At 38.3% G+C, this 28,000-nt stretch overlaps 1 protein-coding gene and 1 long non-coding RNA gene across 7 annotated transcripts in view; one reads left to right on the plus strand and one right to left on the minus strand.

The window, feature by feature from the left end:
* Positions 1-28,000, plus strand: part of Bank1 (B cell scaffold protein with ankyrin repeats 1) — a 239,980-nt gene that overhangs the window by 166,695 nt on the left and 45,285 nt on the right. The window contains exons 8-10 of one of the 2 annotated variants that reach the window (XM_021233978.2): positions 13,555-13,633; positions 17,087-17,401; positions 20,980-21,291. In XM_021233978.2, the coding sequence (XP_021089637.1) occupies positions 13,555-13,633; positions 17,087-17,401; positions 20,980-21,291 (706 nt within the window). Of the gene's footprint in view, positions 1-13,554; positions 13,634-17,086; positions 17,402-20,976; positions 21,292-28,000 lie in introns of both variants that reach the window. The other variant, XM_040751744.1, reaches the window with a different exon arrangement.
* On the minus strand, positions 16,823-27,921 carry LOC110343058. Of its 5 annotated transcripts, none has more exons than XR_002385254.2 (6): positions 27,601-27,921; positions 21,865-22,104; positions 18,368-18,436; positions 17,572-17,612; positions 17,394-17,476; positions 16,823-17,287 (listed from the first exon to the last, which is right to left on the minus strand). It is a non-coding gene; the product is annotated as an uncharacterized LOC110343058 (long non-coding RNA). The 5 variants fall into 5 exon arrangements; XR_005879301.1 differs by lacking the exon at positions 27,601-27,921 and adding an exon at positions 23,668-23,708; XR_002385253.2 differs by lacking the exon at positions 21,865-22,104.

The raw sequence follows: 28,000 nt of genomic DNA on the forward strand, positions 1-28,000 counted from the left end.
CAATGTGCACCAGAAAGCTTAGTTAGTGCTCACATCTTTATCAGTTTATGAGCAATCCTGTCTACACCTACATTGCTAAGCAAAAATGTCTATTTTGGACTAGTTTCTATTTGTAATCAAAAATGCATATACACATATGAAAACATATTTATATGATGGCAAAACTATCTATAAAATGTGTAGGCTGTTGGTGTATTACTAAAATGTGCATCTTTTAAAGTTTATACGATCTTGTTTCAAATCACAATCTTCCAAGAATTTATCTGAATCATTCACTAAATGTTCTCTTCAACTAAAATGGACCCAAAATAGATTCATTCTGCCTGCTGGTGACAACTAGAAAATGACTACTTCTAATAATATCCTTAGTCATTTACCAACTAAAAGGAGCAACAACATGATAAAAAAGAAAGTCTTGGAATTCTCTGGTTCTACATAAGATATTCCCAGCAACAACCTGCCAGGGTGGTGTTTCCTAAGCTAACAAAGTCAATGTGGAAACTCAGTGAATAGATGGTAACAGAGATTTTGCCATGAGCCTAACAACTTCGTTTCATTTAAGCAAGCATCCCTTTCAGAGGAGTGTATCAACACAGTGTGTACAGATCAGGAAACAGGGCTGAGGAGATGTCTGAGTAGCTGAAGGTCATGCTGTATAAATATGAGGAGCAGTGCACCAGTGGGCATCTGCAACAAGCCATGATAGTGCTGCTTGGGAGAAATATGCACTGTGTTAAGTATAGTTACATGATGAAGATAATATATTAATCATTTTCACTGTTGTGATCAAATACCTCACAGGAAGCAAACTGGGAGAAGAAGGATTCCTTTTGCTTCTGGTTTGAGTCTATCATGGCTGGGAAAGCATGGCAGTGGGAACAGCTGTTAGCTCTGACATCAGGAGTAGGTGGCTGCTTGTCCTTGTGTGAGTGGATCAGAAAGGAAAGAGAAATGCTAGTACTTACCACTGTTCCCCCTTTCCTCTTCTTATTTAGTCTAGACTGTAGCTCATGGTTTGGTGCAAAGCACATTCAGGGTAGCTCTTCCTTTATCAGTTAAATCTCTTAGACATACCCTCAAAAGACACACATAGAAGGCAGCTCAGCTCACTGATAACCTAAGTGTTTCCTAGTTCAATCAAGATTCTAATTTAAATTAACCATAACAGGTGCTTAGAATATTTCCCCCACTCAGAGTGTCAGACTGAGCTCTGTTGATCTGACTCCCTCCATGGGTAGCTCTACTCAATGCTGCACACAAAAGACAGGAACATCCACTGGATAGTTTAGAAAGCTCATGAACAGTTTAGAAATCAAGATACGCAGTGAGACCAAAAGAATATATAAATTGTCCTTTTCCTAGTGTAGATAAAGGAGAGTCCAAGTAATTGGAGAAAAATCTTAGTTTATTGAAACCCTATAGGTAGCTTGTTTGTCTGATAGTGTTTTTGTTTGGTTTGGGATTTTGTTTTCTTTTGTCTTATTACTTTTTGGTCACTCCTATTTTGAAAAGGAACTGGCAATACCAAGTTGCCAGATGACAGCACAGGCTTTAAGAAACCATAGCAACAGAAAAGAATTAAAGATAAGAGAGAAAAGATAGTCAGTAGTCATTTGGGGCATTTGTGAAGCTGGGGAGAATGGCAAGTTAATTATCACAAACAGAAGAACTGAGACCAGACTGGCTCAAGAGCCAGGACCAGGGAGAGCAAGATGATTCAACAGGAATGGATATTTAGCAGCAGCGGCATGAACTCAGACTAGGAGGCTGAGTCCAGCCTCAAAACCGTAGGAAAAAAAAACTAGAATTCAAGAGTGTTCCCTGGGGACATTATGTGCAGCACTAAAGCCATGACAGAGACTCTGCTTCCTGTCTGTTCTCCAGCCAACCCTCTGGAACAAACAAATCCCACGTAGCTGCTTGTCTTCAACACCTCCATTTTTGCCTGCTTCTTGCTGGGTAAAGGTGGGAATGGGAAGTTCCAGTGACATCCAGACACTCCAGAATTCTCTCACATTTTGTTTCCTATAGAACTTTTCCTCCTCCCATGAGGACAGTACTGTCCTGTCAGATTGTTCAGCTACATCTTCCCCATACATGACACGCTGCGGAGAGGTTAAGAGACCTGACACAGCTGGCATATGGACATGGTTTCTGAATTCCACTTGAGTGACATTATCTTTTTTAAGTGTGCCTCTTCCTCTGTAAAAATAAAGTAGCATGCATTTGAACATAAGATGACAATGTATAAAATGATTGCTCATTGCCACAAATAATAGCTATTATCATTGCTGTTGTTATTACTGTTGTTAAACTTTACTACCAACACCACAACTGTGTGCAATAGACCAATGCGCATACACACACCCAAACACATGTATAATGCACACATTCATTTCCCCCATCCACATACAATAAGGCTTAGATAAAAGACCATTTCAAGGTCAGACATCCTTAATTTGTAGGGCTTTAACAACAGGCCTGTGGCGAAGTGTCTCACTGAAGATCAGTAACTGATTTCAGGAATCCATAGGAAATATCAGATTTCAGAAATCAGTCATATAAGACCACCCAGAGGTGGGATCCTACTGAAGTGGGCCACAACACAACTCTTTGAAGCTAAGGAAAAGGCCTTGTGATCCTACTCTTCAAGACACCCAAGTTGGCTTGAAGCTGTTTCATTTGCCATTTTACCCTAAAAATTAGAATTACACTCATGGATATTTAAGCAGATGAGTTATGCATCACTGCATTCACCATCTTGTCTGCTTGGCTCATAAGCTGTCATAAAACTCTCTGTGTTAAACATGACAGTGACTAGTTTTTGCTCATAAATCTGCCTGCATCTTGCATATGGCTTGCTTATGTTTGCTCTAGATGGCTTCAGTTAAGGGCAGTAGGAGGGTAGACTACTTAAGCTAGATGACTTAAGTGTTGGATGTATAGGCTGAGTTCAGCTAACAGCAAGCTGGGAAATCTGTTCCTCTCCATGAGGACAAGACCATGTTCCACAGAATACCTTCTCACTGTCTCGGGATGTGCATTATGTTTGTTATTTCCATGACGTGGAGTTGTAAGTCTCACAGAGGCCCTCATGCTTACTCTGGAGTAAAGGCAATGAAATATGAAACTCTATGACTTCCAAGTTGAGAGAACATGAGTACTATCTGACTGTGAGGAGTGAAGATCATCTAAAAGAACCCATGGAAAGGTAAATACATGCACAGATATGTGAACATTTAATATGTTTTTGACAAATTATATATTTTATACACATATCTTATATCCTCACATATATTCTGTAGTCATATATATGTATATCTAAATTATTAGAGCTTTGTAAAATAAGAACCGAACACTGGCACTATTCATCTTTATTTCGTCCATACCAATTATAACTACATGACATACTATTTGTTTATTTTTATATTATCTGTCTCCCATCCACTAGAGTAAAGCTCCACAGCATCAGAAACTCTGTCGTATTTTCATTACTGCTATATCCTAGATCACTTCCTGACACATAGTGTGCATTCAGTTTATTTATGGATTGAATGCATGCATGCATGCATGAATGCAACTGCAATGCATGGGGCCATAAATTCACTAGCATAGATGAGGGCTCTTGGTTGAATGCTGAGACTTCAGCTGAATGATGGTTCATGGCCCTGTCTTCCACATATAACAAATTTCACACACGATAGAGGCTGTTGCCCAAACTCCTTCTACTTGTGTTTCTGTCCCATGGGAAATGTGACTTCTACAACCATCTCTGACTTTTCCCTCACTTTCAGTGGCCATTGCTCAAAGCCAAAGGCAGCTGTGAGGTATTAAGAGAAAGGCAGTGCCAGATGTAAGAACTTTTTTTATGCCTTCCACAAGATGGAATTCGTGAAGCCTCATAAAATCACAGTTAATAAGCTGCCTGCTTTGCCTTGAGGTCTCTCCAGTAGTTCATACTAGCATTTATTTTGGAGAGCATGAGAGCTGTTGCTCAAAAATTTCTTCTGGTGTATTAAGAGTCAAGTAAAAATGATGAGAAAAGACCCTGCTTGCCTGTAGAAAAATTAAAGCCCTCAAAGAATTAAAAGCAATAAAAGATTATTACATGCCTCTTTTCAGATAGAAGGTATGTTATAATGAATCCCTACGGCAGGGTCCTGCACACAGATTTGGTTGTAAACACCTTATATTGAATGCTAAGTGTAATACCCACTCACATCCTTAACACTATTATCTGAGCTCCTCCATACACATGGAGGTTCTAATGAAATACTGCTTAATTCCAAATGGGAAGAAATAGCTCAAGAACTCATGAGTTACATAGTTTCATAGGTTATTATTTGAATAGTTCTTAAATTTTGGTTTCAGATAAGCCAAATAATGTAAACTGATGCATTATAATATTCAACACTCTCTACAGGAAATCTAACATATCTGTAGTCAAGATTATATCACAATAATTGTGTTAAAGCATACAACAGGCTATATCACAGAGACATGTAAAATAGCAATAATTAATGAATATCTAATTTTCCTTTTAGAATAAACATTGATCTAAGATCACAGATAGCCATGTGATACATGATTAAAATATGCCAAAAATAAACACATGAGCATAAACAATGCTACTGATTTAGCATCACTAGGGCATGCTCCTCCATATCATTTTTAAGAGGTTGTCATGCATATTTGAATCATTCCAAAAATTCTGTGAATTAATAAAGAAAAGAAATGAGAGCCTTGTGTTTGAAAGTTGTATTCACTTGGTGCTGGTGAGTATGGTACATGGACACATATAAAGATAATAGGAAGTACTATGGCATGGAGTGTTTGGTTTTGCACTCATGGGAAATAGACACACTTAGTATAAAAAGTAGTGAAGGAGTTCAGTGTGATCACCATTGTTATTTTAGTTACCATGGTGGGTGCCATGTCCCAGGACAAACCGGGATCAAAAGCCTAAGTGCTTGATTTCAAGTTTTGACTGAAGATTAACAGAATAAGAGGGAAAATATCAATATAAAGTTGCTGTGGCGATTAGTGTTGAGAAACAGCAGTAGTCTTAAACCACAATTTAAAATTAATTTTAATAGTTTCCTAACATTTAGATAAATGTATCTACAAATGTTCAGAATTTTTATTTTCCCCTTTCCTGTCTATCAAGATAGCTAGAGCTATAATAAATAAAATATTTCTTATGAACAGAATAACACTGTCTATATGAGTGAATTTCTGGTAAATCAGAAGGAGAATATGGACCTTTCTAACATTATTGGGAATAGTCAGTCATCTTTTAATGTCATAAAGTGGTGGTGGCCATACATCATTCTAAATGTAACACTTGAATCTAAAATTTCATGTTTTCATATGTACTTATATTCCTTATCATTTCATATTATTAAACAAAGTGGGGGTTGAATTTCAGAATCATTTAACTAGCAACATAAAATTTTAAACTTTTCATTTGCATTTGTAAAATGGAAGAATTTTGAGCTGTCAACTGTGATGTTGTCATTGAATAGCAAGTTTCATTTCCCAGTGTCTATCATCTTGTCTCATGCCCACAGCACAGATGGGTTAGACAACAAAAGAAGCACCAGGTTTTAGTATCAAACATTAGACTTGAGTCCATGTGAGTCTTTAACCCCAAAGCTCTGGCTGATTCTGGGTTTCACTCTCCTAATCAAAGAGTCCCTCCTTTCATCAACATCCCTTGAATTCTCTGACAGCTTATGGGACTCACATGAAGACTGTGGTACATGTAAATAACTTTGAAAACACATTGTTGTAGAAATAGCAAGAAATATAATCCAGATCTTCAATTCTGATATTTTGAGTCAGTGCCTTACTAAATAGCTAAAGATGGGTCTTCAACTTGTTGCATAGTGCAGGCTGGCATCAAACTCAGGGTCTTCCCAGCTCCACCTTCCAAGCAATAGTGTCACAGCCAAGGCTATCAAGCTCCCTCTAAATTCTTTGTGTATTTATGACCCGAAACTCATATTTTGCTGCTTGTATTTATTTCCTTTTCCCCCTCCGATTGTACACCTCAATTTCACAGGAAGACGGAGAAGTTGGGAGTGTTTGCATACACCTTATGTATCTCCACAAGAGCTGTGGATAACGTTCACTTCATCCAGTGACTATGACCAATCATTCAAGGGACTGTATATCCTTACTTTTCCATTTCTAACATAATGTGTACTTACATGTGGACATTATATATAGGTTCTGAAAAATGCCTAGCTCTTTATTATAGAAGAAAACTAGGAGAAAATAAACAAGAAGGGCTGGAGTGGTCCTCAATGCTGGGGCCCTGGTACATCCATTATACAATACACGTTTACTGACATCCACGTTGTCTAATTCTGTGATGTATTTTTGCTTTAATATGTCCTTATCACAACTTTTCCCATATATTTCTTATGAATTGAGAACGTGCCTTCTGTTTCATTGAATGTCTGCCAGTAGTGCAGAACATTTCTCTTATGTGCTCTTTCTAGGCAGGTTTGATAGGCAGCCTGACTCCCAACCTCTGACCCTGATGGTCAGATGTGATAGGGAAGCAGGAGGAACCACTCAAGTGGGGTTTTCCTGAGTGTCACACACAGGCACCTGACCCTCTCGCCAAGCCAGGCAGCTCCTGGTCCACAAATAGAATCTATCATTTCTTGTGCTAGTCCTTTTATTATTTTGATTATGTTGTATACTGCCACATTATCCTCCCTGTCTCTACTTTAGAATGTTTTAGGAACATAGCTAGATGTCCTCTATGCCTCCAACCTGAGGCTTGTTTCTTGCAAAACTGTAAGCTATGCCTCCTCTGAGCATTTGGCTTGGCTTATAGAATCAGATGAATTGGCATATTATTAAGATGACGTCCTGTGTTTATTTACTCATCTTACTGTTCAGAACCTCCAGTAATACTATCTGTACATCCTTGGGAAAGTTATTGAACCATCGTGCTCAGTTTTTCACTCACTTAATTAGAATCAGAATAGGAACCTAACTCAAAGATACATTGAAAATTAAGTTTGCTAACATTGAAAATTAACTTTATAAAAATTATAGCATTTTCTGCTATATAGAAAATATAATGTAAGCTATCATTAATAACTTCAATAATTAGGCTATTTCAGCTATCATATATAAGTATAACACTATTTTCAATTTTGGTCTCCATTTCTTCTGCTTTCTGATACTTACTATGGTGTGGATAAGTGTTTCAAAAAAACTAAAAATTATCTTCTTTGATACTCTATTGTATTTCTTTACTGACTGAACTTTGCTTATGTTGACTTAATATTGTTTCTGTTTTATTTTAAAGACAGTTCAACTTTCTAGTGAGTTGTAAATTTTTATAAAATTCTCTTTGTCATGGGGCAGACTGCTTAATCTTTTATTCATTCACCTCACTCTGGTGTTAATAAATGCAAATCCCAGATAAGGTAAAGCAATCTTTACCTTACCGTTAAAATGCCACATTCCAGACTGATACAAAATTGCTCAGATAACGGGACAGAATGTTACGGTGCATGCTAGGAAATGAGCTGAGACAGTGTTTCACTGTTCTCTTGGTGCTAAGCCATTGTTGCTTTCCGTGAATTTTAACTAGTGTCAGAGACACTTTAAGACCAAGCAAATACATGAACCCTCCCCCAGTTTCCATATGAATTCTTTTAAGTTTCATTTTACACTCAAACCACAGTTTTCCCTCCCAACCCTCTCTTCCCTCCACCCCCCTTGCCCTGCCAACCTCCAGTCTACTCTTTACATAGGTAAAGGCTCCAATGAGGAGTCAACAAAGTCTGCCACAATAGGTTAGGACAGTGCCAAACCAATTTACCCCATAGATCTCACATAATTTCCCTTCCCAGACCAATCCATGTGTTCCTTCTAGGATCCTCCTTGTTACACAGCTTCACTGGAGCTGTGGACTCTAGGCTGGTTAACCCTTGGTTTACATCTAATATCCACTTATGAGAACATACCATGTTTGTCTTTCTGAGTCTGGGTTATCACAATCAGGATGATCTTTTCTAGCTACATATGGATGTTTTTTAAAGACTATTTAGTGACAGACATATTCAGGCCTACCCTATCCATCAAATACTTGATACAGCCTTTGGACAATAAATTGTGATCTCCATTTAAAACTGGAAAATTCCTTCCAAAGAACCTCACGGCCAAAGCTGAGCAGACAAATTGACTTAAGTCCATATTACTCTACACTATGAAGAGTGCTGCTCTGAGATTCAAATAGCTGCTGGCCATGCTCTGGTTGCTTTAGAACTAGCTGTAATTTCTTTTGGGCCATGGCTATGAAGATTATGAATTCTTTTCACCAGTAGCTGAATCTGTGTAGTGAATTACTCATGGCTTTAAAATGCTAAGCTGTTCCCCCACACCAAGTAAAGTGCTTTGCAACAGAATGCAGCACTGTGGGCTTATTGTTCAACAGTTGCAAAATAGACACAGTAACTGTCTCAGTGTCTTGGTGATGGACTCCACAAAATCAGCCTTATTTCAGTACTTACTACAAGTTAAAAAAGAAAACTGTCAGTTATCAGAACTAAAGTAAATGATGTTTTTTTTTGCCAAAGTGAGCATATTGTTTTAACTGGTTCTCTTCTTTTTTAATAGTTTTATTATTTTAATTTTAAATAGCTTGTTTTACATGTCAATCCCAGTTCCCTCTCTCTCTCCTCCTCCCGCACTCCCCCACCATCCCCCCATCCTCCCACCCTATTGCCAATTCCTTCCACATAGGGGATATCTAGAGTCTGTCATTTCACTCTGGGTATGGTCCAGGCACTCCCCTAAGAGTCCAGGCTGAGAAAGCATCCCTCTTTGTGTTATGGACACACGATGTCTGCTAGTATTCAAGGGATAAACACTGATCCACTGCTCAGGACCCCATAGGTTGCCCAGGCCTCTTCACTGACTCTCACATTCAGGGGGTCTGGATCAGTCCCATGCTGGCCTCCGAGCTGTTGGTCTGGGGTCCAAGAGCTCTCCCCTGTTCATATCAGCTGTCTCTGCTGGTTCTGCCAGCCCATTCTTTGCCAATTTGCTCATCGCACCTCTCTCTCTCTCTGACGCTGGGTTCCTTGGGTTCAGTTCAATGTTTAATTGTGGGTGTTTGCCTCTGCTTCCATCTGTCACTGAATGAAGACTCCAGGATAGTTATAGACATCAAGTTCATTATCAGGAATGGGCATTCGAGGTAGTCTCTACACTATTGCTTAGCTTGCAATTTCAGTGGTTCTCTTTGAATTTGATTTCATATACAAGTACTGGGAAAATAAATTTCTTTAATAACAATGCTTTTCCTTCTACCAGGAAAGGTTTCTGTTTTACATTATCTTAAATTCATTCAGTTACAGAAAATTCACGTTTAAAAGGTTTGTGCTGTTATCTGTTTATCAGTGTATTTTGCTATCATCTGTGGCTCCTTTGGGTGGTGCATCAAGAATGTTTCTTGTGCAGCAGTAATATTCCTTGAACAGAAAATCTGCATGTGTACACACTGCCAATGCACTAATCAGAGTGCAACAGGACAGTAACTGATATGATGGAACCTGACAAATGAGATGGAGTGATTATGATGGGCTTAATGAGAAAATTATTCAATATATATATTGAATATATATATATATATAGAGAGAGAGAGAGAGAGAGAGAGAGAGAGAGATCTCAAGATTGTTTTCTTTTTCTTTCTAATGAAGCACTTCAGGACTACCAGAAATAGACTGAGTATTGAAACCAGAACTGTGATTTAGCCTTTCACCACATTTTCAATCAATAAATGTTTCACCTTTCCTTGTTGTTAGTCTCCCATGTTTCAAATACTTGAATCAACTCTCCTTATTACATATTTGGAAACTGAGATGATCTCAGGCACATGAATTCTGAGAACAGATTTGCAGCAACATACCCTTTAAGGATTGTTCTGTTTAATTTGTCAAATAACACTTATTTGTTCATAGTAATAGTATAAAATTAAACAGCCCTTTGTTTCATTTGTCAAATAACACTTATTATCTAACAACCGAAGAGTATAATTTTTGTAGGAAATTGCTAAGTGTCTAACTGGCATTTTATGTTTGCTTCTGGCTTGAATTCAGACACTGCTTGTACCTCTTATTTTAGACAAATGGATTGTCCTTCCACAGTAAGGATTGCAATGAAGCCTTTTGATGCTCTACTGTTTGACCATTTGCTTCTTGGACCCTGACTCAAATTGTTAAAGGCTCAGAAACATCAGACAATGAGTTTTTGAAAATTGTCAACTCAAATGTAAACCTGGCCCTTTGCCTTCACTGACTTCAATCTGCCAGCTTGAAGGCATGTAAGTCTGTCTGCTGCCTACCTACTTGGTATTCCTGCATAATATATCATTTTAAAACTTGTTTTGAATATTCTAATAAAATCAAGTTAATGATTTATGTCCCTGTCATGGTGGTGCTTTGCATGTCCTCTACTGACCCTTATTAACTAGATTTAAATTTAAAACTAAAACTGATGTCTAGACTTTATAATACTCAGTAGTTAACTTTGTGCTACTGTCTGGTATATGCTCCTATCCTTGCCATGGCAACTAGAATGAATGATACTGTAGGTGTGGCAACTGCAGATTCACATGCTAACTCAAGGTCTTTTATCACCTCCTCACTGCTCACTATTGGACTCTCTGACCCATCTATGCCAACATCTTGTCTCTTCTCTTTGCATTCCTGTTATGAAATGCCTTATGGGTGGCATGAGTTGTACCCTCCATAATTTTTTGCTGCAAGAAGATGAGTTAATTTAAAACTAATCTAAACAAGTATCTGTGTCATAAACACTGTAAACAATATTTATTACCTTGTAGAATAATTCCTTTTGTCTACATCTTGCTGGTCTCCAGAACTTTCATTACTTTAAAAAGGAAGTTAGATAGATGGAATCTCAAATACATATGACTGTATCACCTATACACCATACCCAGGTGCCCTGCTTAATTAAGCCTATGAATATGAAGAGATCCAGCCTATGATAATGTTTGTCCTATGATTTTCTGTACCTAAATTAGGTATGCCTTAAAATTTTTTAAACTTGGATAAGGTGTCCGGTTTTAATCTTTGGTTTTATTCTTTATATTCTTGTTTGAATACAACTGATCTTTATTCAACCATACAACTGAATATAAATGTTGAAGTAAAATTGACTATGTTAAAAATACTGTAACATAAAATTTAATTCTATAGTGAAACAAAACTCTTACAATAATACAGATAGCAGTTGCAGTGTTTTCTATTTACCATGCTTAATTCCCAGTACTTGAAATCAGTTGTGTTTTTCAGTAACTATGAGGTGACATACATTTAAGCTCTCTTGGTATCTAGAGAGGCCAAAGCAGAAAGGAATTTGCTGAGCTAATGGGAGTAGTCGTGAGAGAGAAAGATTTGAATTTAAATCTGTCTGATGGCATCCCATATCTCAGAACTCAGAACCTATGGAATCTATACGTATTCAGAAGGGTGACAGTTAGAAAGGCATTCCACCAATCAGCAGTGGCAATACTGCATCATGCTGCAACTAAGTAACATTCCACCAATCAGCAGCCAGTACTTGAAATCAATTGTATTTTTCAGTAACTATGAGGTGAGGTACAAATGTATGAAAAAAATCGGGCTTCAAAAAAGAAGTCATGCTTTCTTAAAAGTATTTATAACAAGGAAAATCTATTAAATCCATATTATACTCATTAAACACCCATTACATGGTAGAGAATATATTATATGTTGGATTATGTCATTGTGATTTGACCTTCCTCATAAAGTTAGGGGCATATTATTACCCACATTTCACAGGGTAGAAAATTGAGGTTGAGAGTTAAGTATTTTGCCTGACATCACAGAGCTGATAAGTTACATAGCTGTGATTTGACTTTCAAATGATCTATATCCCTTACTCTGTCCACTAGAAAAAACAGCCAAGTGTTAAAGTGTCTAGATGTCAGAAACTTGTCTTTGATGCCCTCATTGGTTTTGCATATTAGTTATCAATGTGTCATTAGATCTACCATATTTTTAATATATGATTGTAAGGATCTTGATGGGGAAACATTTGGTTTCCAATATACTCCAATATATCTATATATTTTCATTTCTGAGAAGACAATTACTCTGTATATCGTTAATTATTTTTTTTATTTATTTTAAGTTTAAATTTAGATTACAAACAAGGTTGCTTCACAAGTCAGTTCCAGGTCACTCTCCCTTTCCCTCCCCTCCCCCAACCCCCCCATTATCCCCTCATTTCCCCAGGGAGGGTGAGGCCCTCCATTGGGGTGTCCATAGTCTGTCATTTCATCCAGGGCAGGGCCTAGACCCCCCCCCCCAAGAGTTCAGGGTGAGAGTGCATCTCACATTGTTGGATGGGAGTCCAAAGTCCGTGTATATACACGGGATGAGTACTGATCTACTGCCCAAGGCTCAATAGATTACGTAGGCCCCCTCACTGACACCTACATTCAGGGGGTCTTGATCAGTCCGTATATTGTTAATTATATGAAATAATATTTATGTAATTCGGTAGATAAAATTTGGAAAGAGGGTACTTATTCCCATCAATTTTGTTAAGAACAAACACATCTTTGAATAAACCACTTGAAGTTTGTGTTTAAAACATATGGTCCCCAGCCAGGTAGCACTCAAGAGGCAGAGGCAGGTAGATCTGTGTGCATTTGAGGCCAGCCTAATCTACAGAGCTACACAGAGAAACCCTGTCTCAAAAAATTAAAAATGCAGTCCATGTTAAATACAGTTACACCCCCATCTTTTCCTCTATGCAATTTTTCACAAATACAGTTGCTGTCACTTGGCTTTCTCTAGAGGAGCTCCATGTTCCACAATTATAAGAGCTCCACCTCCTCAGAGAGTTTAAACAAAACTAGCTCTTCCAGAGATGATAATATTTTGTTCTTTCTTAGTAACTCTTTCTTCTCCATATAGTATGATCTGGAGTGTGAATCTGCAATGGGATGAATGCTTAGCATGTGGGAGGCCCTGGGTTCAAGCTCCACCACTGCTAAATAAATAAGTGAATAAGTAAATAAATAAATACTAGAACTGACTTCAAAAAGTCAAATAAACAGAAATAAGCATGCTTACTTTCTTCCTTATAACAACATGGAATAAACATCTTTAAAATTGTGCTACTTAAATTGTATCATAATATGCCTGTTGTAATTAATATCTTTTAAGTAATTAAAAAAGTTTTAAGAGAACTGTTGATATTCATGCAGGTCTTTACCCAGACCCAAATTCATGATTATTGCTTTCTTCAAGTGTTAAAACAGTTGTGATGTTTCTTTTTAAAATCAAGCTTTTATTCATGATGCATGACTTGCTCACTTTTGCTTTGAATGCATCATTGATCACAAGTAGATGGTTATAACCAAAGTCAGTAATAAAGAAGAATTAAGTATTTAATAAAACATTAAAAGCATTTTCCCTGTAGGTAAGATTAATGCACATCATTAAAAGTTACCTTCCTTCCTTTCAGATCCAAAACATTAGCAGAAATAATGAGCAAGAAAATGACTACGAAGAGGATATTACCTCATTTTCTACATATCCACCCTGTAAGTTTTCCTCTATTCTGTAAATACATATAGGTTTTATAGTATGGTGTGGGAAACTCAAAACCAAGACTGAACAGAAAATGTGGGAATGCATTTAATCAACCAAAGGATTTTTAAATATTGCAGTAAAGATGTTTTACCTATATGTGCTAATTTAAACACTTCACAAGGTCAAGATTTAATAATCAAATGTGAGTTTATGAGTTTTCCTACCTTGAAAAATTATACAAGTCACTTTCAATCCTTTTCTGGGTATTTGAAAACTGTGTTTCTAAATTTGTTTTTCCAAACAAGCCCATTCTTGGGAAGCTGTGCCATCTCCACTATGAAGTGGAGAGCTGAGGCAAGCATCTGTCTAAGGTCCTCCAGGCCATAGCACATGCAATGTTATGTCTAACACAGAAGGATGAATTCAGTGTTCATGCATGTTCAGGCCAGGTCTCATTAGCGTGCAATGACTTGCTTACCATCTCCACCAGCATTTATGAACGGTGTCTCACCCTTCAATTCAGAAAATCCTGATTCCTACTGTACCCAATGTCTCCACCTGCTGACTTCCCTCCTCAGCCAGCAAGAGTGTCTTTTCTTTCCAAGTTAGCTCAAAATCCTGGAAGTTACTCTGGACTTTTGCTCCTTTGCTCCCACTATACATACACTTCACCACAATCCTATTGGTTGCACCGTCACAATATTTCCAGCGTTCATCCAGCTGTCATTCTTCATTGTTTTTAATCCTAGAGAGGCAATGATTATGCCTCTGCCTCAGGATATATGCAGTTTCTGCTCCCTCCACACCCTCTTCCTCCCTGTGTCATCCTAACCCCCGTTTTAACATTTCTTTTCCTTTCCCTTTTCTTGTACCTTTCTCCACTATGCTCAACCTCATTCAGCATTATAGTTTGCTTATCTGGTTCTTCATTTATGGCCTGTCCCCTTCATCTAAAATGCTTGTCTTGGGAGATTAGGTTGTTTTGTTCATGTCCTTATGGTCTATAAGCTGTACATGATCAATGCTGACTACCAGCTTTTCAAATGACAAGCTGATAGGCAAATCAGACAAAATTCAATGCAAAGCTTACCAAGTATACTTTGATAAAATCCTTTTAAACATTATCATAATATGTACATGAATACTACATATTAAATTAATGAATTTATTAAAAGGGTTGGAGGTTATATATTTTATCACCTTAATAATGAAAAGCTATGATCAAGCTTATTATTAATACTGATCACACATATCATAATTCCACCCTCTGAAGAACTGTCAATAACAGTTTTTTAGTAATGAAAAATATCATCTCTACAGCTGAAACTGAGAGCTCTCTCAGCTGTGAAACCAAGACTGAGCACAGCCACCAGTTTTCGTGGGCATGGGGAAGATCAAGGCACCCCACTCACATCACAGAAATAACAGGGCTTCCTGAACCCTTTGCCTACTGACTCTAACTTGCCAGGGCTGGATACATCTGCCAAACACCTGGAACATCTGTTCCTTGTTGGTGTCAAGAAACACTGATTCTAGAACTAAAGAGCTGGCATGCAATTTCCTGTACTTAGCTGTAATTTTAGGCTGATGGCTGATTTTCTTAGACAAAATAGTCAAGCATCTTCAGGTACTTACAGCTGAGCAATAGCTCCCTTCTAGTCATTCCATCATCTACAACATCAGCATTTCTAGGGATTACTTTACTTTAGTGTCAGTGTTTAGGTGTTAGGAATAGAAAGCTGAATGAGACCTCTGAAGAAAAATCATACACGAACAACATACCATACACATATATTCCCCCTGAATACCCACATACATAACACCCACACACCACATATATAACATAGCACATACTTAAACACTCCCCTACGCACATACCCTGCAAACACCATACATGCATACAATAAATAACACATACATATATCACAACACACCATGCACTTACACCCCACATACGTGTACACACACACATTATACCATACACATATACTACACACACAAATATACATACACATGCAACGTATATAAGCACACCACAGAAGTCTACTTGCTCTTCCAGACTAGTATCTATAGAATCTAACTTCAGTTCATGGGGCAAAAATTGGGTCTTCTTCCTCGTGTGAAAGATTGCCCAACACCATTACAGGCTTCCTTTTCCATGGGTCTAATTTTTCTCACACTGCTGAAAGTTTTCCACTGTGTGATTTCATTTTTCAAACAGCAAAGAACAAATGTCTTCTTCCCCACACTGTTTTATTTGATATTTAAAGCTGTATTTTAGTTTAGGAAATTTTGAAAACAATTCTTTTTCATTGAAAATGATGAGACACATTCCAATGTCTGTTTGAAAGATCAAAAAGATTATGTCTTTCATTTTCACTATAAAAAGAGAGAGGGAGGACTGATGAGCATAGGGGTCAAGACTGGGCTTGTTTAACCCACAAAAACAGCTGACCTGAACAAAGGGAAGCTGTTGAATCCCAGACTGATGGATGGGAATCCAGCATGGGACTGATCCAGACCCCTGAATGTGGGTGTCAGTGAGGAGGCCTAGGCAATCTATGGGGCATTCAGACTTTGGGTACCCATCCCACAATGAGAGATACTCTCTCAGCCTGGACTCTTGGAGGAGGGCCTAGGCCCTGCCCCGGATAAAATGGTAGACTATGGTTACCCCCCCATGGAGGGCCTCACCCTCCCTGGGAAAGAAGTGGGGATTGGGGGAGGGGGGATGAGGGGTTTGGTGGGAGGGCATGGGAGGAGGAGAGGGAGAGGAAAAGGGACCTGGGATTGACATGTTAAGCAACCTTGTTTCTAATTTAAATTTAAAAATAAAGAAAGACACAAGTAAAAAAAAATCCACATTGTATGAATTGTTTTACAGATGTGAAGTTATTGCAGTTTAATGTTGTTGTGCTTTTTCTGATTGGTTAGAGTATTATTGTATAATATAAACGTTTATGTGGTGTGATTCTTAGATTATAGGGACATCGACTCAATTACCTGGTTAAATTTCGGAACAGAATGCATTTTATCATTAGACACGCTTTCTCCAGAAAAGAAAAAGACATTTTACTAAGCAACGTCTTCAAAAATTAATGAGATACCCCTAATAATTTATGGTTGTTAATTATACAAATTATTAAAATGCCTATTCTCAGGACTAAGTAGTATTATAATAAATCTAGGGAGATGTGAAGTACAGGCACACAGATTTATTTTCAACAGTTTCTCCACAGAATCAAAATATCTCTATACTTGTGGCTGTGCTGAGTACTTGGGAAACAAGATGTGATGGAGCATTGAGACTCATTAGGTAAAGCAGAGCTATGCAGTGGGCAGCTTTGTACTATGCAGCAGGGTCACCGAAGTGTGCTAACTGTGCTACACCTTCTGTGCAAATCTTCAAAAATGCCTCCAGACAATGTGCATAAGTGACATTGCTCAATCTTTATCATCAATAGCTACGCAGCCGCCAGCATTTCATCGTGAACTCATGAAGACACACAGACGGAGCACAGACAGATCTGAGGAACTTGAAAGGGTTGGGGACACAAAGGAGGAAGAACCAAGTGCTGAGGCAGGAGCCAGCCTGCCAGAGGTCGATGGTGATGGTGACAGCTCTGAGAACCAGTATGACGACTTGTATGTGTTCATTCCTGGAACTGATACAGAAAGCAACTCACCAGAGCCTCTCCCATACTGCAAACCGCCTCTGCCCCCACCCCGACCGGGAACTGCTGCCTCCCAACTAGAAAGACCTCACCTCACCTCACAAGGTAAGCTTATAGGAAGCAATGCAAAGAAATGATTTGTTCCAAGGCTTCTACACACCATATGGTACAATGTTGAATCTGCGGATACACGATCAGATTCCAAAATCAAGGGTTGATTCTCTTATCTTCAACTACTGAAGCTATGGGAAGAAAACAGGAGATGATCTACTTACCTTTCCTCTTCGATGCCTCAAAAAAAATTCCCTTGCAAAGCCTAAGAATGTAAATATGATAAGTAACAATATTAAAACAACCATGATAGTTTGGAAAGAATCTGTAGAGATGCACATAAAATGAGCTTGGTATATTCTGTGGGAAAGTACAACGTTCTGGCCAGCAGGAAGGCTGTTAGGGGTAATTTTGAGCTGAATATAGGTTTCATTTGCCTGGTGCTTGGTCTCCCTGGTAGCTAGATCTCCTAGGATTTGTATGCTTGGACTTCTCCATAGTCTAAAGACTCCTAGCTCCAGGGTCATTCATCACCACCACCCACTTTGTTCATCTATTTTGTGCTTAACCTTCAAGTTATAAACTGTTCTCACAAAGAAAATTCCTAACAAAGACTTTTTATCATATGCTATAAATAATATATTTTAGTTGTCTGATCCTAGAAGATTATCAAATGTATGAACACTGCTTGAAACAGTGAAATTTGAAGTGACTGGAGAGACAGTTCAGCAGTTAAGAGCATTTGCTGTTCTTTTGCAGAGGACCCAGGTTCAATTCCCATAACCTACATGATGGCATACAACTGTCTGTAACTCTATTCCAAGGGATCTGTTCCCCTCTTCAGGCACTACCTACACCTAGTACACATGCATCCTTGAAGGCAAATACTCACGAATACAAAATAAAAATTTTTGAAACCATAAAACTTAGCATTACTCTCCTGTGATGCCCTGTCTCTGGGAAGGCTCATGTTTATCAATAAGCTACACTCAGGTTCTACACTATGTTAGAAAATCAAACCTGGAAGGCACTTCTCTGGCTCATTCAGTCTGCATACACTGCTCACCTATGTGCCGAGCTTTTGTGGACCTGAGAGAGAGAGAGGAGTTATCACATAAACATCTGTGGGAGAAGAAAGCATGCCAGCAGCAAAATGGCCACAAAATTCTACTGGATTTTATCCTATCTGAAATTTTTAAATAATAAAGATGAAAATATTGTCCTATGTCATATTAAATATCTGTAAGATATAATATTACATTGTAAGTTTTCATAAAGTTTCATATACAATATGTTAGCTAAGAAATCTCATGCCACTATTTCATAAATTTACCAAATTCCTATGACCAAAATTATAATCTTGACTAATGTACCCCTGAAACTACCACATATAAGAGGCAAAGATTTTCCTGCAAAAAGCCACATTGATTTTATTTAAAAAACACATTGTCACACTTGTTTGCTTAATATTTTCATATTTTGTATATAAACTACTGAAAGGTATGGGTTTCATTGTAATATACATGTTGTACATACATAAATGTATGTATATATATAATTATTTTCATCATACTCATTCCCCAATAATTTCTTGTCTCCTTCTCACTGGTCCCCTTTCTCTTGCCCTCTTTAACATATTTTTATACAGTTCATCTTTTTGCCCATAGCACTGAAAAGTAAGTAAAAAAGAAAATGGAACTATTTGTTAATATAGTTTATAATTTTTTAAAGATTTATTGACTTTTTACTTTATGTGTATAAATTTTTGGTTGGCCTGAAAAACTGTCTTGCGCTGTGGCATAGGCATTGGAATCCATGGGACTAGGGTTAAGGATGCTTGTAAACCAGTCTATGGGTACTGGTAATCAAATTCAGGTGCTCTGCAACAGCAGCATGTACTCTTGAGTCCATTTGTTACGATCTGTCCTGGAGCTATCGAAACTAGGCATCAAATTCTGTGAGTGAGACTTACAGACATATTCATTGGATAAACTACTAATATATGCCACCCTGAAGCATCTTTTTACCTCCACAACAATCACAACACTGACCTATCATTATGACCCAACTGCCACTCAGACACAAGGCCAGAAAGCCTATACTTAGAATATGCTACATACCTCCAGGGTTCTAACATTTCTATAAACATGTGCCCCATATTTCAGCAGTTGGGGTGACTGGCTCATAGCAATGATTCATTTAATATTTATTAGTATACAACCTGGGGTGAGAAAACTCAGACCCCACTCTTTAAGGCAAAGCATAAGCTTCTGCTTTGGAAGGTAAAAAGTAAAATGTATGATTTCTAGTATGAGTCCAACTTCAGAAAGAGTTGGAAAGAGAGGTGGGTGGGGAACAGCTCAGGAAATGGGTTCATAAAAGTGAGACACTTGACACATTTTGCTAAAAATGAAGTGCTGTAAAAGTCTTTCCCACACACTTAATCAGGTTTCACCTGGAGGCTGTCAGAGAAACAGAAGTCATGAAGCTGAAATCTCAAAGCCGTATTATTCATGAAGAAAAAGTCAAGGCGTAATGATTTTAAAGCTGGTGTCAGGCATATAGGAAATTAACACTTCTTAGGTTAAACTAACCAGAAGAATATAGTTTAAGATGCTTTGGAAGAGTGTCATGGTCATCTCTCCCAGAACTGTCTAAAGCAATTCCTGAATATCCTTATAAAAATACTTGCATGTGGTTCTTTTAGTTCTTTTTCCCCTGAGCATCTAAGTTTTTCCACTAAAATCCCAATTGCAATAAGTATTATCAAATCTGTGCTATCCCACAAAAGCAAGTTGAAAAAGAAAAAGTAAACAGCTATATCCATAGTGAAAGACCTTCTCATTGGTTATTTTATTAACCAGAGTGTCTCATATGCTTGTCTGCTTAACAACTGCTATGAAGATGTCTCAGCATATTCTTGCATAGCTGGTAAATGGTTTTTTTCCTATGAACCCCTAAAAGACTCTGAATCTGCAATTGCATTCTAGTAACACAACTAACCCTAAAGCCAGTGATTGTCCACAGTGTCAGTTACATCAAGGTGTCCACTTTGGTGCCCTGCTCCTAAGTGAGGTTAATATTCACCTGTGGAAACCAAGAGTTGCACTTTTGAAAGTCAGTTTGTCATAGCAGAGAAGCTAGAACAGATGAAGGAAGTACATATGGCTGGTCCCTTATCATTTTCAGAGAAACTAGGTTTTAAGTGAAATAGTCAGTACAATCAGTAGGAAAGGAAGATGTCTTACTGGGTGAAAGGATGTCTGAGTTTTATGCTTGAAAACAAACCCCTCCAAGCATTTCAAGCCTGAGATACAGAGTTGTGACTCAATCCCCTGATATCAAATATATCTCTAAAATAATGTTGGAGGAATAATATATTTTGAAAATGTATATTAAGGAATTTTCTTCACAGAACTAGAAATTCCAAGCAGTGTAAGTAAGTCAAACAACTGACTTCCCTTTTTGAATTTTGAGAGTAGTATATAAGCATTTTACTAGAAACTAGGCCTTTTTTCACATTGTTTTAATGGAATTTGAGTGAACTGACTTGAAATGATATAGGAAATTGAAAACATCAAGAATATTGCATAAAATATGATGTAAACACAGACTAAATGCTTCCTAAGCAGGTAAAATGATGGACGACCAAGTGGAAAGAAGTCTGAACTGGTGTGAAATCAGTGTGAGAGGAGAGACAAGGGATGAACTCCGCAGAGAAGAAAGAGAGGAAGCAGCACAGAGAGAGGAGGAGGAGGAGGAAGAAGAAAACCCGTACACATTTGCAGAAACTGATGACAATGAGTATGACCAGATACTGGCCAGTAAGAGTGTAAAGAAAAGAACTGGAAATCGCTCTTTCATTATAAACAGACCTCCTGCTCCCACCCCCCGGCCCACTCACGTCCCTTGCAAAGAAGAAACCACACCTTACATAGCTCAAGGTAATAGTTTGTTATTTATGGATTTTTTTCAACTTTCAAATTTTGTGTGCCTGGATGTTTTAACTGTATGCATGTCTGCATACCATGTGCATGCCTGGTACCCACAGAGGCCAGAAGAGGGTGCTGAATATCCTGGAAATAGAATTACTGACAATTATAACTACTGTGTGGGTGCTGGAAATTGAGCGTGAGTCCTTTGAAAGAGCTACCAGTGATTTTAACCATTGAGTTCTCAGCCTCTATTTCTCAATTTTTGTTGTTGTTGTTCTCTGGTTTATGAGAGAAATGGGGTTGCAGGATGAGGTAGAAAGTGAGGGAAATAATGCTTTAAAACTCTAGAGGCTATAAGTGTCTTTTCAATTTACAAATAAGTTACATTGGACCAATTTTTAATATCTTATTAATTCTTTGAAAATGTTATGCACACATACAATACCATATCTACCCACACTTCTTTCAGATCCACCTTCTGCTCCCAACTTTCAATCATTTTTTTTAAATCAATGCAGTCCATTTTATGTTGCCTACATACCCATGTGCGAGGAATCATCACCTGGAATAAGGTTTACCTACCAAGGGCCATGCTCTTGAAGAAAACCAAGTCTCCCACTCCTAGAAGCCATTAACTCATTGAGGTGTAGGCCTTCTGAGCCCTTCTCTCTCCTGATGTAAGGTTGTACAACTCACACAAGCAGCCAGGGCTGTTGTGAGCTCATGGATACAGCTGTCTTGTCCTGTCCAGAAGATACTGTTTTGTTCCAGTTTTCTTGCTCTTACAATATTTCTGCTTCTTCTCCACAATAGTCTCTGGATCTTGGAGATACAGAAGTGACACACATGTCCCATTTTTGGCTGAGTATTCCACGGTCACTGAGTCTTGACCTTTTGAGCGGTTGTGAGTTTCTGTGTTAACTATACCATTCATTACACCAATAAATACTCTCTGATTAGGTATGAGAGCTGTGCTAACCTACCAGTTGAGAGATATGAATTTAGAGGGTGGTTTGATATTACATCCATTAGCAAAATAATAAGAGTAGGTTCACCCATGGGACTTGTAATCTCCCCAGCCATGGGTTCTTGGCCAGGTTTACAGTACAAGGTAAACATTTCCTCCTAGGGAGTAGGCCTTACATACAAGCAGCAAGCAGTTAGTTACCTCCATAACATCTGTACTGTTATAGTTCTTATGGGCATAGTTTCCTGTGACCATCATTATTATAGTCTATAGGGTTCATAAGATTCATATTGCATTCCTGTACTATGAAATCTAGAGAGCAAATCATCAGCTTCTTAGCGCAAATTAGATTTCTCCATGACCCATAACCTAAACATATAGTGTCTCAAGCAATAGGGCCTTACCAGTTAGGGTAAGTTATGGTGGGCAGCTAAGAACCATGAATATAACATGTATTGCTTGTGGCTGTCTCTGGCATATCTCTGACCTATAACTCAAGGGTGATATCTCCTAATCTGGCAATGGGCTTTTTACTTACAACCAATGACTTCTGTGAGACCATAATCCACTGTGTAGGATAACTATAGTTAAACTCTTCTATAAAAAGTTTCCATATGGAAACTCTCTGAGACAGGGTTTCTCTTTGGAAATCCGCCTGCCTCTGCCTCTGGAGTAAAGCTTACCGGCGTGCGCCACCACAATGCCGGCTTTTCTATTTATTTACCACTTTGTTGTTTCATTTTCTCTCTCAATCTCACGTATATTTTTAAACACACTGTAAACCTTTAGAGAATTTCTTCATCCAAGTCTGACTTTACTGTAAATCTTTATGTTTTTCTGGCCACGTGTCTTATCTGTTAAAACCGCGGCTGTTTTAAACTGCCGTTTCAAGATGGTGGGCATAAGCGTGATTTCAGCTTACCGCCTCAGTCCATGCTGACATCCAGCAAAAGCTACCACTTCCAACTGTACGTACACACCTATCAATCGTTAGCAGAGTCTCTTAAAAGAACCTTGTTGGGTTTTTTCTTTTTTTCTTTTTATGCCGAGTCAGGAAGACTCCAGTAAACTAGCTGCGTGAATCTCGGCTTGTGGCTAGCGAAACAGAGCACACCTGAGAAAAATGCTGCTACCAAAAATCTGTGCTTCTCTCCATTCTTCTGTTTCTAAAATTCCTTTAAAGCTTTTGTTATTTTGCGTGGAAATTCATGATCCCACTTCTGACACCATTTTGTTAAGAGAAGCTTCTTCTTTGAGAGTATGCCTTCCCGCCCGCCTGGTTCTAGATCGGCATCAGTCCCAAATAAACACACAGGAGGCTATATTAATTATGAAGCTGTTGGCCTTGCTTGTTTCTTACTAGGTAGCTCTAACTTAAGTAATTACCCCATAATTGTTAATCTAAGTATGTTTCTTACCGGAGAATAGTTCCAGGCTTCCTACCCCCATGGCGTTACATGTTGACTCTCTTGTGTTTCTCCTTCCCAGCATCCTCCTGGACTCCTAGCCCCACCTATCTAGATTCCTATAGGCTCAACAGTACTTTATTGACAAATAACAGGCAAATAAAGGACTTCCCCAACAACTGTTGCTAAGAGAGTTTGAATTCACTGCCCAAATGATGAAACTTGGATACAATGCCAGCAGCATGTAAGCTCCTGTCATCCTGTTAGCCACACCTGGGAACACTGAACCATGACCTCCTTCCACAAATAAGTTCACTTCACTTTCATGTATTCATATGTATTTCCTCCCTCTAATCTACAAGATCCACAATGGAAGGGATCAGCTTCCAATGAATCTTCTGTCACATCATTAAAATTCTTGTTCCCACATTCAACCATGAGTTCATAAACTGAGAGAATTTGAATAATATTGGCTAAATGAACAAAAAGTAGAAGAAGGATCCACATCCATAAGACTTCAGTAGAGGGCTCCATTAAGAGTATGGAATATAGTACAAAGACCATAGAGCCTCTATTTCCTTTTTTCCTGCCCCAAAACATCCAATGTTTGAAGCACTAATTTGCAGAGCCCACGCAGGACAGAACAAAGCTCCTGGATGGCCGTGTATAGTTCCTTTTTCTACGTGCTGCAGATCACATATGGGAGAGTGTCTCTGCTCTGCCTGCAGCACTTCCGTCATCCTCCTCCCACAGAAGTGTAACTGAACAACTCAAAACTGAACACACATCCATCCATGACTTATCAGAAGCCATGTTTCTGATTCTGATTGTTGTTGAATGAAACATACCCAAAGATTAAGAACAGCAACAAGAATCATTCGCTTCTCTTTAAAACATATTTTTCTTAAACAATCTCCCTGTTCTCAGATCTCATGTTCTTAGCACTTTTCTTTCCCTGTTATACTGGACAAGTTCAGGCTCATTAGGCATCAAGAATACAGTGGGATTCTATAGATTAATATCTTTCAGTGACCGAATTATTGATTTAAAACAGATCAAGGAGAGAAAATGGTAGTCTGGCATAGACTGGCAGTAGAATTCCATCTTAGATCATGGACAGATGTGAACCCCTATTAGGGAAAGGTTTTAGCACCAAAGAATCATTTTTCATTCTCCTCATACAGTTGATTGAACAAAGATGGGACCAAGTCCATGTGACTGGTTGGGGGAAGAATACAATTCCCCTTTCAATTTGCAGTTGCTCCTGAAGTATTCTTGGCATTTTGCAGTGCAACGAAGTTGCATATGACCTTCTTGAGGGCATCTCAGCTACCAAGACCCTAAAATGTCAAGTATGACTCAGTTTTCTCCTAAAATTTCTACCTTTAGTTTACTTGTACTTGAAACTGATTATATATGATAAATTGGAGGTCAGGGAAGTCCTTGCAAAAACTCTTAGGAAAATTAATCCCCACCATTGTAAGTGCGTCAGAGTAGAATAGCTTCTGCCTTCCTTACTAAAGAAATATATCTAAGTAGGTTAAAGTAGTTCTTATGGCCAGAGCCTTGCAATGCATTCTTTGCCTAGGTGACCTCGTCCAAACAATTTAGTTTTAGGGTACCATATGTATGTCACAGGTGCTCTGAGAACAAAGTGACACAGTCATCTTTCTATTTATAAGGCTAGGGTCCCTGCCTTTCTGGGTAAAGTTCTTTATCTTTCTGTAAAAGAATGCTGGTCCAGCTCTACAAACGAGCCATCATTATGACTGAGTATGTTCTGTTCATTGAGCAGAAGCAATACTGCTGTTTTAGCCTGTGTTTTTTTTTTATTATTCTCCTTGTCCTCAGAGCAGAACATCATAGTCTCCTGGCTCATTCTCAGAGACACTGAATGAAATCAGGGAGGCCATCTCTTACTGCAGTGATATAAAGATAAATCATATTGGCCTCATCTTTCGAGGATTCAATTCGTTGGTCATACAAAAGCGGCAAAAATCAAACTGGTGTGAGCTGGTTTTAGAGTTTTTGAATTTGTAAGCAACATGAACGAAAGTATCATCAAGCACTTAGAGGTTTTTTTCCAATTGTACCACAACTCTTTTATGTTGTTCCCCTTAATATGTTACTAAACTCTGTTGAACATGTCTGTGGTAAGAAGTTTAGTTGACCTATGGTTGTAATTCTTAATGAATCCCAGATGTCTCTTAGCAATGTCTAGAGTGATTTTGATTTTCACAAGCAGGATAGTGCTAGAGGTACCTAGGAGGTAGAGCTCAGAGGTGCCTGATGACCATCCCACAACTTAAAGATCAGCCTTCTACAATTATAATATAAAGCTTATATAGTATAAAATGTCAATAGTACCGTGTGGGCAAACATATATCCACATGATTGCCATTTTAAAGCCAGAGTAGACATTTGAAATCTTTAGGTAATGGCCATTTAACAGCTGCCTACAAAGACTCTCCTCCTACACACACACACACACACACACACACACATACGTATATATATATATACATATATATATATATATGTATATATATATATACGTCTTAAACCTACAATGTTTTTTTCCAGGGCTTTTATTGTGAGCATCTTTTTAACTTTTTAACTCTGAGTTATATGATTAAGAAGAGTGCGATGCTCTACGGAGCAGTCACAGTGTGAGGCATCCCCTCTGAAAGAATTCTTCAGAAAAATCCATGACCCCCTTGAAGAGAGATGGAAGTAATCTAGATGTCACTGTGCACTCAAAGCTATGTAACTTGGTGAGAGGTGCACAATTCAATTAATATTTAATTAATTATTCATAATATCTGCTTTTCTGGGTTTTCATGCGAATGAAAGCTGCCTGTGCTCTGTGGTGGACTCAGAGCAGTACGTAGAAGATGTCCAGATGGTATTTGAAGTTACTCTGTAGACACAGGGTGCAGTGACTTCTCTGTTCCCTATCAGTGCCTGCCTTTTGCTTCACCCCCTAACATAGTTTTATATGTGCATATGCTAGATTGCATGCTTTTCCAAAATATTCACCAGCTACCAATACTGAAAACAATTAGAACAAATGAGCACAACCCTGACTTTGGAATATTCAATCCCCATAGGGTGAGCTCTATTAGTATATTTAGTATTTAATGGTTGTTCAAAGTTCAGATAACCAAATGGAATATAAAATTAGACTTCAGAAGGCCAGATCCTATCCTGTGAAATACAAACAAACAAAACCATGCCCCCACTGGTATCTAGTATTAAAACATTTCTTGACACAGAGGGAGGAAGAACAGAGAATTCCATTTGGATATTCACCAAGGATGAACCATAAGGTAAACTTCTAATAGTTTTGAAGGCTTCCAGTGGCTTCTTTACCACCTAAGCCATTTTCTTTTAAATGAAAGAAAGACTAACTGGATTATTTTTCAATTAATATTTACTCATAACATTTTCTAACTGAATACAAACGACCAAAAAGAAGTCAACATCCTGCTGGGCAAGCAGCAGGTGTTCCATATGTGTTGCTTGCCTGGTAAAATGAAGAGGACAAGGCTACCCAGGGATGCGGAGAGCCTTAGCTAATAATCTCATTGTGATGGCTTCGAGCTGCCAGTTCTACAAAACAGCCTGTCTTCTTCCAGAATTTACCAGCTTTCTAGATAGGAAACATCTTTAGGGTAGAAATAGTCTTGTTTGTATAAACTAAAAAATATATATTCAAATAGAAAGTTTGTTCTCTAATCCCACCTCAATTAAGTTGCTTAAAAGTAGAGGAAAATTGATTGTGAGATTTCCTATGCAGAACAAGGATCTTCATACTAGTCTAGCGATCAAGCTCAAATTTCTATTACAAATTGGAAAGGAAATGGATGGGTTCCCCCCGCCCCCTGTTAGGAAGCCAAGCATCTGTGAATGCCACCCTTGTATTTCATTCTCCCCACCATTTACCTTCAGGTCGGTATGTGCTTTCCGCCAGCCTGTCTCTGCCAATCTCAAAAGGAAAATGTATCCACATTAATAACTATGTGTGCACTGGCTGGTGAGTAGGCACACATTCTTCCTAAGCAGCCAAGCATAGTTTCCATTTGCACAGGTCTGTATGCTCCTTCCAGGTGAAAAGATACATCATGTCCACATTCCTGTTCTGATATGGTGACCTGTGTTGGATAAATGTTCCAGATAACCAAGTGGAACTAATGTCAGCACAATTAAATGGTTCAAGCTATCGAGTATTTGTACTTTCTTGTAGAGGCTAGATTTCTTCTCTAAGCTTCAGATGAGTCATTGGGACCACCAATGGGGTTACAGCATCCTTTCTCTCTGACACCTAAAGAAAAGAGCAGACTTT

Source organism: Mesocricetus auratus, unplaced genomic scaffold (assembly GCF_017639785.1).
Source record: "Mesocricetus auratus isolate SY011 unplaced genomic scaffold, BCM_Maur_2.0 Super-Scaffold_100009, whole genome shotgun sequence".
NCBI lineage: Eukaryota > Metazoa > Chordata > Mammalia > Rodentia > Cricetidae > Mesocricetus > Mesocricetus auratus.